Consider the following 13838-nt stretch of genomic DNA (forward strand, 5'->3'; position numbering starts at 1 on the left):
GCACTAAGTTCCTCAATGACATAGAATTGTTTGACTGTGGAATAATTTAGCTTATAAGGGACTTTCTGAGGTCACCTAGTCCTGCACTTCACTAAAACCTGGTCAGTCTAAATTGTGTTGCTCAGAGCTTTGCACAACAAGCCTATAATGCCTCCAAAGATGGAAACTTCAAAGTCTCCCTGAGACACCTGTTCCAGTTATTTAACACTGTAATGGCATTTAATTTTTCATTTTAGTTAATTGGAATTGCCTGTGTTTCACCGCAGGACTATTGTCTCTTGTCCATGTGTTCTTTTATTGTCTTGTGCCTCTTCAAAAATCCAGCTTCTCTATCTCCTCTCATTAAGCTGCTGTAGACAATAATGAGATCCCACCAAGACAGCTACCTCAGCTACTCTTCAGACATCATGTCCTCCAGCCCTCTAGTCATTCTGGTGCCTTTCACTGGATTTGTTCTACTTTGTCAATGTCACTCTTGGCCAGGAAAAGTGCAGCATTCATCATGGCAGCCCAGGCAGGACCCACCAGTGTTAAGGAGAGGAAGAGAGCTGCTGCAACTCTCCTTCTCCTGCAGCAGCCCAGGAAGCAGTTGGCCATCTTTGGCACAAGGGCAACTGCTGCCTCATGGTCAACCTGCTGTTGAGTACGACCTGGGAGTCCTACTCCAAAGTCCACCTCCACAAAGGAATTTTCTGCCTGATCAGTGTCATCTTTACCAACACATCATGAGACACAGGACTTTGCATTTGTCTTTGTCAAATGTCTAGGTGTTCCTCTTATCATTTTCCCAATCTGTAGAGGTCTCTCCAGCTCACTGAATGCTCCACCTCGCTCCATGATACTCATGGGCTTGCTAAGAGTGTACTCAATCCTGAGGTTAACTGCATTAATAAATATGTTGAACACTACAGATCTCAGGATACACCCCCTAAGAGAATTCCCTAATAACATGATACCAACTGGATGTCATATGACTGGCCCCTTCTGCCCAGCCTGTCTTCCACCCAGTTAAGCAGTTTACATCAATTCAGATGTAAGGACACTACAGCCAGTGCAAACAGTGTTGATGGTCTGAGAGATGTCAAGGTAACCAACGTTCTCTAACCATAGAACCTGTCAGACTAGTCAGACATAACTGCACTAATTATTCTGTGACAGTTGTTCTAAATCATCTTCCTATCTTTCAGGTTCTTGGAAATACGTTCCAAAAGAATTATCTCAGAGATGCTGGTGAGACTGACTAGTTTTTGGTTCTCTATATATTCCTTCTTGGAGTGTGAGGCTTGCTTTCTTCAAGTCAGCAGGAACCTCTCCTGATCACTGTAACTTTCAAAGTTGACAGAAAACAGCAGTGACATTGGCCAGCTTGCTGAGTAACGTTGGATTTATCCCATCTCATCACATGGACTTGTGTATCTCTAATTTGCTTAAGCACTATGTAATTCTGTCCTTCTCTATGGTGAGCAATGCTTTATTCACAGAGTCTGCTATTAACTCAGGGACTCAGTATTTCCATCCTGGAAAATGATCCTTACAAATTGTCTACAATGTAAACAATTATAACACACAGAGTGTTGTAAAGTCCCAAAATCTAAGACATCATCAACATCAACAACAGCATGAGAGAAAGTGAAAAATAAAGAAGTGGGCAGAATAAGGTGTGTAATAAGTATAGGCTGCCATTTTAAGCATTTTCTGCTTCATCACTGACTTACATTACCCTACACAAGCTTAAGCAATTTTATCAACAAAATGCTTTTTGACTTTATAATGATTATGAAGACCAAGCTCCGGTGCTTTATAGGTTGAAATGTTGTTAGTAGCACACAGTTCTCAATTTAGGTGATGCTAAAATCAGGACACAGTTTACCAGGACTCTTTTCCACTGAGTTCAGGAGTTTAGTTGGAGAAGTTTAGTTAAATTTAATTCCAACTAGGCAAGGTATCTAAAAATACCATTCCCTTTCTTCCTTTGTACGACAGCACTGTAGATGGTGCAGCTATCTACCAACACCCTGTTGGATAGCAAACAGAAAAGCAGGATTTCTACAGCAATTCTGGTAGGTGTTTATTTGTAGAAATTTGATTTGCTCTGTATGTCATCATACAGGATTCTGAAGTGACATCAAAATCAGCCAAGGTAGGTGAAGGTGCAATATTATACTGCAACCCCTGCTGTGCTTACAGCTATACTGCAAGGACAGCTAACAACCTATCACCATGCCTCTGCCTGCTTATATTTGATGCTATGCCCTAAACATATCCAATATTTTACAATCTGGCAGGTACCATCTCCTGTACCTGACAAAAATAAATGACAGATTTTTCTTCTAGGACCTTGGCAATTTTTGACACTGCCACTTCTAGAGACTTGACAGAATTGCAACACAAGGCAGCATGTCTGCACTTGGCTACTGTAAAATACTTGCCCACGTGAAGAACCACCAATCCACCCTTCCCATGCAAACTCACCTTCTCTGAGTGCTGCTGCCAGCAGTGAAGCAGCCTGTGGAGTTTCTCCAGAATCAGCTTTGATAAGTAGGTGAGGTTCTACATGGACATCATCAAACCCACACATACCTCCCAGTTCTGCATAGATACATAACTTTTCTTCTAAATAACTGCAGATTTGCTGGTCCTGGTTACTCAGTGATTCTGTCGACCAAAATTGAACAGTGTAAAATTGACAACTGTATTATCATTTTTTATCCTTCAGGGAAAGCATGCTCCCCATTCACCTTTCTAATCTTTATGCCATGTAGAAAGTGTTAATTCAAATTAAGCTTCTTTTAAATGGTCAGGACCCAAATTTATCCAAGCTCATCCCATAGCCTTTCCAAATGAAAGCTAACACACACCCTGGCAGAATATAAGTCAAAGCTCTACCCATCAGGGTAGGGCTTTGGCTGCCCCGTCTGGCCTTCACTACTGCAGTTTTCTCATAACAACTTGTTAGTTCTACCTCCTGGAAAAGCACTTTGCTCATGTGTGCTAATAACTCAGAGTCTCAGCTTCAGAGAACACCTACTTTCAGCAAGATGCCCTTCCCTATGGCTCTCAATAGGACAGACAATGCTGTAATTTCTCTCCTCATAGCAGTATAAAGATGTGGGAGTTAGGTGCAGGGGCACTAAGGAAGTAGAATTTATCCTTATTAGTTCTATTTGCAGATAAAAATAATAGTAGTAAAGGACAAAGTGACATAAACAACACAAAGCCACAAAACTTTGAAGATTCAAGGTATTTTCACAAATTCAGAACTACTTGGTCCTGATGCTAATCTGTGAAATACAGTGTTTGCTTTGAAAACATCAATTTTTATTTTTATTTTTATTTTCAAGTTATAGCAATGTAGTAAACACATTAAAATGTTTGGAAAAAACATGCTTCTCATTCACTATACCCACATTATACCATCAGACCACCTCATTTGTCTCTGCTGTGACTCTGCTTGTTGAGCCACTTTGAACACACCAGCCCGCATGGGCGCGTGACTAATTCATCCTGAATTCTGAGGATGCTGGAGCTCTCAGAGAGATAGGAAAGGTACCACACCTTGATATTTCTGAATTCTGCATGCCTTGGCCTCAGCAATACGTCTGTCCTCATCAGATTCACTCATTTTCATTTCTTCTTCTTCCTCTGGACAACTTTCAAGATAAAAGACAAAGGTGGATAAAGCAAAATCTGCACATCATATATTCATCTTCAATACAACGTTATGTTCACAATAAACAGAACACAACACTGGCACCCTTAGTAACAATCCAGAAGCATGTCATTTGCCTGCCTGGACATCAAGCAGACTGAAGGACTCCCTATTACTCTGTTAAGGCTGCACTGTGCAGTGAGAGTGGCTGGTGCACACCCACAGGTCTGCTGCCACAAGTGTAAGCTTGGGACCATCAGAAGCAAGGTTTTCCCTACCATTCTTAATGAGGTGATGCCAAGATAGCAGGCATGATTTGTTATTTCCTTAAAATGGTTGTATGGACCCCTGCAGGACCCTGGAAGGCAGCCAGTGCCAAATGCAAAGGTGAGGGAAGGCTGGTACAATGGCTGGTAAAGATGTCTAATGAGAAACAAAAAGGGTCTGCTGATTCAGTGGGAAACCACCAGGAGGAATATGGGAAGTGTGGCAGAAGTGATGAAGAGGTTTTGGCACCTGTAGCTCAGAGGAAAACACAAACTCACAGATAGACACAGTACAATGCAGAATAAAGACTATGCTGCCATGAATATCCAACCTACCTTCCATCCGCTTTGGACTACCAGCATGAAAACCAAACCCCTTTTTCCCTACCTTTCCACTGCCTCTTGAATATGCCTCATCCAGTTGTTACGCTCTTCTTTGGAGCTGGTATGAACCTCATACATCTCAGGCCCTGCAGATGAAGCACTGATCAGAAACATCCCCCTTTCTTCATTGGCTACTTCTCTTACTATGAGCTTCTGAAGGGAGATAACTGAAGGCTTCTGGTCCTGGAGGAAACAGTCAAAACACACACATAATAAATTACTTTCTTCTAAAACACCACACTCCAGGAAGAAAATGATTTTTCAATTCATTGGACTACACTAGTTCTGATATAGTCAGACCACTGAAAGTTTTGAGTAATCAGACATTGTTTTAAAATATGTTACACTTTTAATGAAGAAATTAAGCACTAGATATATGCTAAAAAGAAAATCTCAGAGGCTCACTGATACTGAGACACAATATTAATATAATGTTTATATTTGTATAGTTTTGGAACTTCTTTCCCTGACCTTTCATATCTTTTGTGTGTGTTTACTACTATATTTTCAGTAATAATTGTTCTTCTGCTTGTTTTATGAAACAAAAAATTAAAATTTATATTAGATAACTGAAAGAGCCTGCACAACTTCCCACCTTCACAGTCATGTAAGTCACAACATTAAAGATATAATTCTATTATTTTTATCCTTCTCCACAAAAAATATTTACTTTTGAAAACAAATTTAATTTTCTATATACTGACATACAATACCAGGATTTTAGAAAAAAATAAGTTATGTGGGAATGAGCTGGATAAAGACTAAATTTTTGAGAAATATACAAATAAATGTGCAACGTATGTGTTAAAATATCTGATAATATACTCACAACAGCTGCAAAGATGTATTTTTGATCCTTTTCTTGTAAGAAGAGTAGTACATCAGTTAGAAGCAGGGCTAAGGTGTCTTAAAATGAGAAAAGGAAAATAATGACTTTTAATTAAAATTAGTGCAATCAGTGTTAAATTCCTACTTTATCTTTATAAAGAGAGAAGCCCTGATGAAGAAATATCTCGTAGAATCCTACAGTAAACTAGATGGGAAGTATCTGAATTAGCCCATGGTCTGCATGAAACTCTTGCACATCCCTGTTTTGTATCTCCCAGGAAAGTGCACCATGCTGGAAATGCTGGAACACAGGCCCAGAGAAGGAAGGAATCCTTGCACCAATGGCAGTACAGCTTCCCTAAGCCTGGCAAAGACTATCTCACATAACCTTGCTTTGTCTGTGCTGCAACATACACTCACAGCATTACACTCGTAAAAGCATTTCTTGAATGATGATCTACACACAGCTTTATAAAGTTTACAGCAAAAACTAGTAGGCTTTGAAAAAAAACCCAACCCCTAATACATGATTAACACCAAAAATCAAAATCTGAGCTTGAATGTAAATTCTGCTCCAGCAGAATGTAGCTTCAGATTTTCTTTTCTACTCTGGATGTCTCATTACCACTGAATTGTTAATAAGCTATTTTCAATGGCAAATATTGTGAACAGTAAAAATGTACAAGTCAAAATATTATATTATGAAATTAAATTGAAAAACCAAAAACTAGAAGGAGTGGACTGGAAGAAGAAATGCAGATGGTATTGTATGTGAACTTGTGTTCTTATGCAGATTACTCATAAATCATGGCAGCTTCTGGAACTGACCATCCAGAAATTAGTGGGATATTGGCAATAGCATTACCTCAGACATTCTTATTTGCAATATAGCGCAAGAAAGTATTTTCATTCTTTAACCAGTCTTTGAATGTTATTTGTAAACAAAGAGTTAAAGGACTTTACTGTTCAAATGAAATACCTTTGAACCGACCAGTCGCTGTCTTCCAATACACTAAACCTTCATGAAGAAGTATCCTCTCTTTCCTCAGCAAGTCTTGCTTCCTAAAAACATGGCCATTTTTCAGCTTTGTAAATGTTTTGTTTTCAGTTCTACAGAGAATTTCCAACAGCTTTTGCTTTTTCTCATACTCATTCACTTTCAAATCTACTGCTGCTATTATATCCTTAATTAGATGAAGGGCTTTGTACAAGTCTTTATGTTCTTCTGTTCCTTCTGTATGAAACAAAAAATAAACAACATGACACTAGTCAGTATGTTCAAGAGAAGAAATAATTCCTTGCTTTCTGGAAACAATCAGCATGAGGCAAACCTTAAACTGATAACTTTGTTAATTTAAGTTTAACCTTGCAACCACCTTGCTAGAATTCTTAGAGGTAATACCTTTGACTCACCTATTAAAATATTACCTGTACCTCAGATTGATTCATTAACCAAAACAACATGTTGAATATTTATGAGGTGCAAGCACTTAAAAAAAAAATTAACAGCTAAGTAAATCATATAGTACATTATTTTTCTGACTAAAAGAACCCTTGAAACAGGACTGCAAGTACAAAGGATTTGCATTGTATATGCAACTTTCTACAATGCTCATTTATTACATTTGCGGGGCAATATCTCTAAGTTAATAGTAACTGCAAAATGTTCTACTAAGTTCCAGAGGGCATTCAAGCTTTGCATGAAAAAACAGAGAGTAATTTACAAAATGTTTGCTTAGCCCTACTTAGAAAAGGCTCCCCCAGAATTAATTCCAAAGGTACTTGTGCATCTGAGCTAGTTCACATATTTTAGTCAAGGTCTATTCCTAAAACAAGTATTCTCTTCTGGACTTCTATGGCCTATCTGACTGGAATATCAGAAATCTTCACAACTTATCCTTGACAAGACCTATATAGACCAGACAGCCCTGTTCAGGTGACGTTTGCCTGAACATTAGGCATTTATGTTGCTCTGGTTATGTCTCAACAGAGCAGTGAATTTAATCTTTTGTGATACTGTAGCTGTGCAAATTCCTTATGTTAGAAGTGTGCTAGGATTTCAGACATGAAGCAAGCCTTTAGCTTTTATTTACCTTTTGAGTATTGCATTATCCTTTCAACCAGAACAGGGTATTTGGTGATTCTCTGAGTGACAAGCAAAATGCATTCAGGGATTCCTCGGCGTCGTGCCAACAGGTTGCTATTTCTCAGCTGCACAGATAGAAATATATACTTTAGGTAGTAAATGCATATCAAACCACCAACTGACTAATAAGAAATATGATCTAAAAGCATTAGAATAAGTTAAAACAAATGCTGTGTAATCAGAACCATCCCCAAGGAACAGTTGCTCTGCTGAGGGATGAGGCGTACTGTAACAGGAACATGTGTGTAATACACACTGCATGCCAAAGCATTCTAAAATTTGAAAGAAAACTGTGATTTATCAGCTGACTAGTTAAGGAGAAAAAACTTTTGCCATTTTTATTAGCCATTTAAAGTGAGTTACTGAATATAATTCCAACCCTAAATCTAAGTAATAGCTATGTAGCTTTTTCCTGAGCATTTTGTCAATACTGCTCATGATTCCACATTAACTTACTTTAATAAAATTCTGGAACTTCTTGTTTTGTTGCAGCTCTTTGAAGAGATTAACAGCTTCCTTCTGATGGCTACAGAACTCTCCATATATTTTCTCCATTTTAGTTGCATTTTCCTCTGAAAACTGAAGAAATTAATAGGTGAATTGTGCTCAACATTCTATCTGACAGAAAAGTGTATACCTTTAACAAGTGAATTTTGTACAAATAGGGAACTTTTACATTACTGGTTTATCGAGTTCTCTGAATTTCACTAAAAAGGCCTGTCACTAGAGAATGAAAATAGGCTAGCTGTTCATAGGAGCAAGAAGAGGAATGCAGGCTGGAGAGAGCACAAGGAACCTCCACTGTACTCTTGCCAGTAAAAGCTAGAACATTATAACAGCATTTCCTTCACCTCTTTTCAAACACAGCCTCTGAAGTTCATTTATTTTTGTCTCATCTCCACATTGCTTCTAGACAAGGTAACAGCCCAACTCTTTATTTCAGTGGAGTGAAAAAAGACTGACAGAAGATGAAAAGCTACACCTCCCTTTCACAAGGAACTGAGGTGCAAATGCCAAGCCTCAGTTAGCTATTCTTCAGCCACAGGAAACACCTTGCAACCACATCTTCCCTACTGAGCAGTACCCTGGGATGTAACTGATCTGGGATGCCAGATTACTACAGGAAATTAATGAGTAGTTTCCTTCCCTACTGAGCAGTATCCTGGGATGTAACCGATCTCGGATGCCAGATTACTACAGGAAATTAATGAGTCGTTTCCTTTCCATCATCAGTTCTTCACATCTCTCCTCAAATGATAAAGTGAATCCATTACTTCCATTATTTGCAGCTTGTAGTATGACAGCAGCCTTCTGCTGCAAACATGACCAAGTTCATCACTTTCCTTGTCATTCATACCACACAGGGAGAAGTTCACCACAGTTACTTGACAACAATTATATTTTTTCACACTGCTATTTCATCCTGAAATAATCACGGAGGGACAGGTTTTGAATCTTTTTCAGGCAACCATAACTGGCTTCTTGCCCATAGAAGTTTTGGAGTAAAAAAATTGTTTAAATTTGGAACGCTGAGCACTTAAAGGATTAACAGAACTGATGCTTCTACCTGCTGTAAAAGGATGTCTCCAATTCTGCTGATGATAAAATTACGCTCGCTTCCTGCCGTACATGATTCCTGCCGCCTGTCCTTCATTCTGCAGAAGAATTGCCTGTGCACCTCCAGTAGCTCATCTAAGCAGGGAAATATTCTGTCCACGATGCCGTGGTCAAGCTGCAGTTCTTCCTTCATCCCTTTCCTGAATATTTCAGACATAATGAACAAGGTATGGATGTGATGTACTTCTGTTTGCATCAGCTCTGCAGTATAAAAGAAAAAAGGAGAGTGTACTAATCACCTGAATATTTTGCACATCTTATAAGACAGACTTTAGTCTATCAAATACACAGTCATAATTCCTTTTTCTGTGTGAGCCTCAAATCTAATAGATTTTGTCAGTAGGAAGACTTCATTTATCTAGGTCTGACACAATTCTCTCTGTATCCCACTGAACAAGCTGTCGTCATAATAGATTGAGCTGAGGATTTGGATGAGGTCCCTTCCAATTTCAACCAGTCTGTGAACAGGCTAGGTATGTTTCTGGTAGCCACTATTATCAATGTCCTTAGTTTAGGTGATATTATACTTTGCGATAAAAATGTTCTTTGAACCTTCTTGTTGTTTCAAGTTGAAGCATTTATTCTTCTGGCCATAAACCACGTAGGTTCCCTTTCTATCTGATACACCAAATTGCATTTAAACCTACACACAGCTTTATCATATATACTGACCAAATATGACATCCTGCCGCTTGACGACATCCTTTTCTTGCTTGCTACAGAACATCGGATCCACAACAAGACTCCAGGAGTCTGCCTCAAACTCTTCTGCATCTGTGCAGAGATCAGTCCACTGAGACAAATCCACATCATCTATGACAAAATTTATATTTCTTTAACACCATATATAAAGAGTAAGGGAAGTCCCTTAGCACATGCAGATCAATTCATATAGTAAGGGGAACACATTGCAGAGATGAACTACAGGTAAGACTTCTGCAAACACTGGCACTGTCTTTACTACAGCAAAGTTTGCTAGATGTCAATATTACCAAAGTGTTGAATTGCTTTTGTGACAGAAGGGGAGCACAATAGGTAAAAAACACTATTCTTTCCTCAAATTAAATCATTTTTATAACTCTTTGCTTGAAGAAACCTTTTAAAATTTAAACATAAAATTCAACATTTCCAATAGCAGTCCAGTGAGTGGTATGTGCACCATCCTATGTGAATGAAAGCCCTTCAGCTTTCAAATTCAGTCTCACACCTAGCTACAGAAAAAACCTATTTCTATTTGCTTCATAAGGCTATGCAGCTATTGTAAGAGCACAGCTCAACAGTAGGAGTTAAGAATTTGAGCTACTGAGGAAATACAAGTGTCGCAGGTTTACAATTTGCAATGGACACTGTTAACAGAGTCAACTGGATGAGTGCAAAGGAAAAGTGTATTACTATTCTGTTTCTGCAAGGATGCCAGTACATTTATCCCCATTACTTTAAAATGGCAATAACATACTAAAATATTCCAAAAGTTATAAAACAGTTAGTTACAAGGAAGAAAGGAAAAGTTGTCTTTTAAAACTAACATGATTAATTTCATCATTTTAAAGAGGAGTACAATTGTAATTATCAAAAACAAGTGCTCTTCTTTGAGAAGATGAAGTGTCTCCCTAAATCAGCTAAGAAGTTTTTCTTGTTTTCACTTTCCAAAACTAGCTATTAAGACAAAATGCCTGTGCAATATTCTCACCTTCCATCATAAAAGCATCCATTGAAGAAAAGGTCCCTAATGCTTGTAACATCTCTTCTGACTGTGACTTGGACTTCCAGGTACTAGTCTCCAGGTCTTGTCCAGAAAACTGTGTAGCAGCTCTTCTAAAGCAGAAATATTTAAAAAAAAAAAAATATTTCATGGCTTTAATCTTCCTAGAAATCCTGAGGGATGTATTTAGCATAGTCCATTACCAACTGCCCCTCTACCTTTCCAAACTGGCACTGGGGACACTTTTGGACAAGAGGTAGGGCTGTTGCAAGGCTTCCCTCTTTCCAGGAGACAGTCCAATAGGCGCAGAGAAAGAGGGATGCACTGAGGACAGCACCATCTGTGAAATGTCTCCAGGCAGAGAATCTGTGAAGCAAAGCACATTTTGACAAACAATGAGTTTGTCATTATTTGACAGAGTATATCATCAATAGCACACTTACACTGAGAAATGTTACCTGGTAATCATATTGACCTACATCAGGCATCAAGAATGCCCACTTGCCAAGGTGCATGACCACAATGCTCTCTCACAGAATATAAAAATAAGTCTATATGTGAATAGCCCCAGAGTGGCTATCCTTTGATAAGGAAATAATCTCAAATCACACATGCTCTATAGGTGTGCAAATACTTGTGCACAAGATAAATTACATAGACAGAACTGACTACTGCTTTTTTTTGTTTCCACTGAAAATATAGTAAATTCACACTCATTTTAGTAGAGGACTACTTAATTAAACAGTGGTCTCTCAAAAAAATCCATTCATATTAGGAACACACACCTTTTCTTACAGATACTGAAACAAAAATTTAAAACAGAGAAATTATATGAGGAAGTTCATGCTGTCTTTCCCATGATTTTTATCAAGGCCTACCTTATAAATGCTAGGTTTATACTTAACTTACTTGTTACACCAACTTGAAGCTTATTTTTATTACAGTATTTCTCCTGTGACTTCTGAAAAAAAGAATTTTTTGAAATCACATAGCTGATAATATACTTAACAGTCAAGTCAGTAACTTATTCACATAAGCCATCACACTAAGAAAGTGGTCCTAAATTATGGTACTAATTCCTTCCAATAACTAATTTTATTAGTTAATGGTAGATAATAATATTCAAAGTGGAATACTATTTGTACTACAATTTGTACAACAAAAGTATTTATTCTAAGCAGACTGAGTTACAACATTCTATTTTCTCCATATGAGTATTGCCTGCAAAGGCTGCAAGAAAAGTGCACATTCAGGACTTAATATTTAAATAAGATCAAAGCATTTGTGGTAGTACACTATCTGAAGCATGGGTACCAAAGGTAGAGTTGCTCCCCCTTCCAAAGTGGACTTCTGCAAAATCTGTACCAAAAACCTGCTGTGCTTGGGCATATACCTCACTTCAGTGGGTCAGTGAACACTTCCTGCACTGCATTTTTGCTGAGATGAGGGCTCTTGTGTCCTCTTGTGTCCTCTTGCAGGAACCAAAGCTGTCAGTTCAGACTAAAGCTTCCCAGAAAGTAGTGCAAGACCATGACATGAAAATTATAAACAAAATTAAACTCACTTGATTCATGTACAGTTTAAGGCTTGTTTATGCTAAGGAATCAGTATGGAATCATGCTCTCCTTGAAAGCCACCATGATGTAAAACCCAGCTACACCAGAAAGACACACTCCACAAATGTGAAAAATTACCTGCATCATTGTGGCACATTTCTCTTTGAGTCTTATTTTATTTCTTGAGGGCAGTAGCCTAACACACCTGGCTTTCAAGATTATGTCTTTGTTATGATAACCTCACCATGCATGCATTCCTTCTTAACTGTTAAGGTAGTAACCATCAGCTCTAGTGCTGGTGTTGCCCTGCTCAGAAGCAGCTGAACACTGGAAGCAACTGCCTAGACAAGCAGCTGTGGTGTCTCCTCCTCCAGAGATTTCCCAGAATGGCCGAAACAAAGATCTGCCCAAATTGTTATCTAGAACAAATATCTGCCCAAACTTAGCCAGCCGAAGGGTGAGGAGGTGGAGGAGGTCATGTGCCAGAGCCTCTTCCATCTCTGCTTTCCATTATTCCAGACTTATGGAATCCCCCCCCAATACACAAGAGTCCTTTCTCTCTGTGGTTTTGAGAAGCCTTTCTTTTCAATCTGTTCTGTAACCCTCCAGGCACACCATTTCACAGTCCGGGCTTGCAACCCTTCAAAAATATAAATACTTATTGAAACTAATTTTTGACCCCCACTAAGAATTGTTATTCAAGCACACAGAGCAAACAGTGTTTGCTCTGTTGCCCACTTAGCCATTTTGACACCCTTGCAGCCCTTCACACACTGACACTAGGTCTGGGCAGACTGTATGCATTTTTTTTTTCTTGATCATGTTTCCAGCCCCTTGGAAATCAAGTATCCTCTAGTGAGATCAGTGTAGGAGGTTACCTTGGTGCATACAGGAGCGCACTCCTTGCAGCTTTTATGCACAATCACACTGCAATCTGAAAGAGAAGGTATGTTTCAAAGCCTGGCACCAAACAGGGTCCCCAGTCCACAAAAGAAAATGTACTCTGAGGCTTCAGTTTTTCCTTTTTCAGGTTCACTTGCTAAAGTGATCCTCAGAATTCTTTCATGCACAGATACAGTCTAGAAGGAAGTTTCTTCCTAGTCGGCTAGGGGATAGACAAGGTTCTTTCTGAATATGTTCCCTGCTGACCTTCCTCTCTCTCCCTTGTCAACCTCAGCTCATTACACAAATTAAAGGTTGAAACCTTGTCATCACCAAATGAGGACAAGGTTTCAAACACACTGCACCAGGATGCCAGAACAGCATTCAGAGCACTGTAAATGCACAAGTAAAAGCCAGCACTACTTACAAGAACACTGCAGTGACTCCTTTCCTAGGAGGGCCTTTTCACAGACCATACATGGGATAACTCCTGGGAAAGACCCATTTGTAAAATTGTGCCTGGTTGGTTTCTCCTTATCTTTGGTATCTTTATTTTTTGTCTTCATTCCCAAAAATAGAGACAGGAAAGTAAATAAACAAATTTATTAATTAATAAAGTTATTCAATCTTAAAAACCATAAAATATTCTCTTATAAAACCAAATTATTCTAGAATATTTAATCCCTATCCTAGAAGACTTGCAACAGAATACTGTACTCTTACACCCAATATTGCTGAAGCCCTAAAATCATATAGGTATTGTTTTTACTGGCAGCTAAGCCTGGAAGCATTATCAAGAAAGACTGGT

The 13838-nt window shown here is 38.6% G+C and overlaps 1 protein-coding gene across 7 annotated transcripts in view; it reads right to left on the reverse strand.

Annotated features, from left to right (window-relative positions):
* ARHGEF28 (Rho guanine nucleotide exchange factor 28) overlaps positions 1–13838 on the reverse strand; it is an 84187-nt gene that overhangs the window by 27620 nt on the left and 42729 nt on the right. For all 7 annotated transcript variants that reach the window (XM_077790074.1, XM_077790076.1, XM_077790075.1 and 4 more), the window contains exons 8-21: positions 13458–13590; positions 13027–13082; positions 11502–11553; positions 10811–10958; positions 10581–10705; positions 9563–9703; positions 8841–9091; positions 7730–7852; positions 7221–7338; positions 6107–6361; positions 5129–5205; positions 4304–4482; positions 3556–3650; positions 2473–2655 (exon numbers count right to left, since the gene is read on the reverse strand). In XM_077790074.1, the coding sequence (XP_077646200.1) occupies positions 2473–2655; positions 3556–3650; positions 4304–4482; positions 5129–5205; positions 6107–6361; positions 7221–7338; positions 7730–7852; positions 8841–9091; positions 9563–9703; positions 10581–10705; positions 10811–10958; positions 11502–11553; positions 13027–13082; positions 13458–13590 (1936 nt within the window). The remainder of the gene's footprint in view (positions 1–2472; positions 2656–3555; positions 3651–4303; positions 4483–5128; positions 5206–6106; positions 6362–7220; positions 7339–7729; positions 7853–8840; positions 9092–9562; positions 9704–10580; positions 10706–10810; positions 10959–11501; positions 11554–13026; positions 13083–13457; positions 13591–13838) is intronic.

This window comes from Lonchura striata, chromosome Z (genome assembly GCF_046129695.1).
Source record: "Lonchura striata isolate bLonStr1 chromosome Z, bLonStr1.mat, whole genome shotgun sequence".
NCBI classification, from domain to species: domain Eukaryota; kingdom Metazoa; phylum Chordata; class Aves; order Passeriformes; family Estrildidae; genus Lonchura; species Lonchura striata.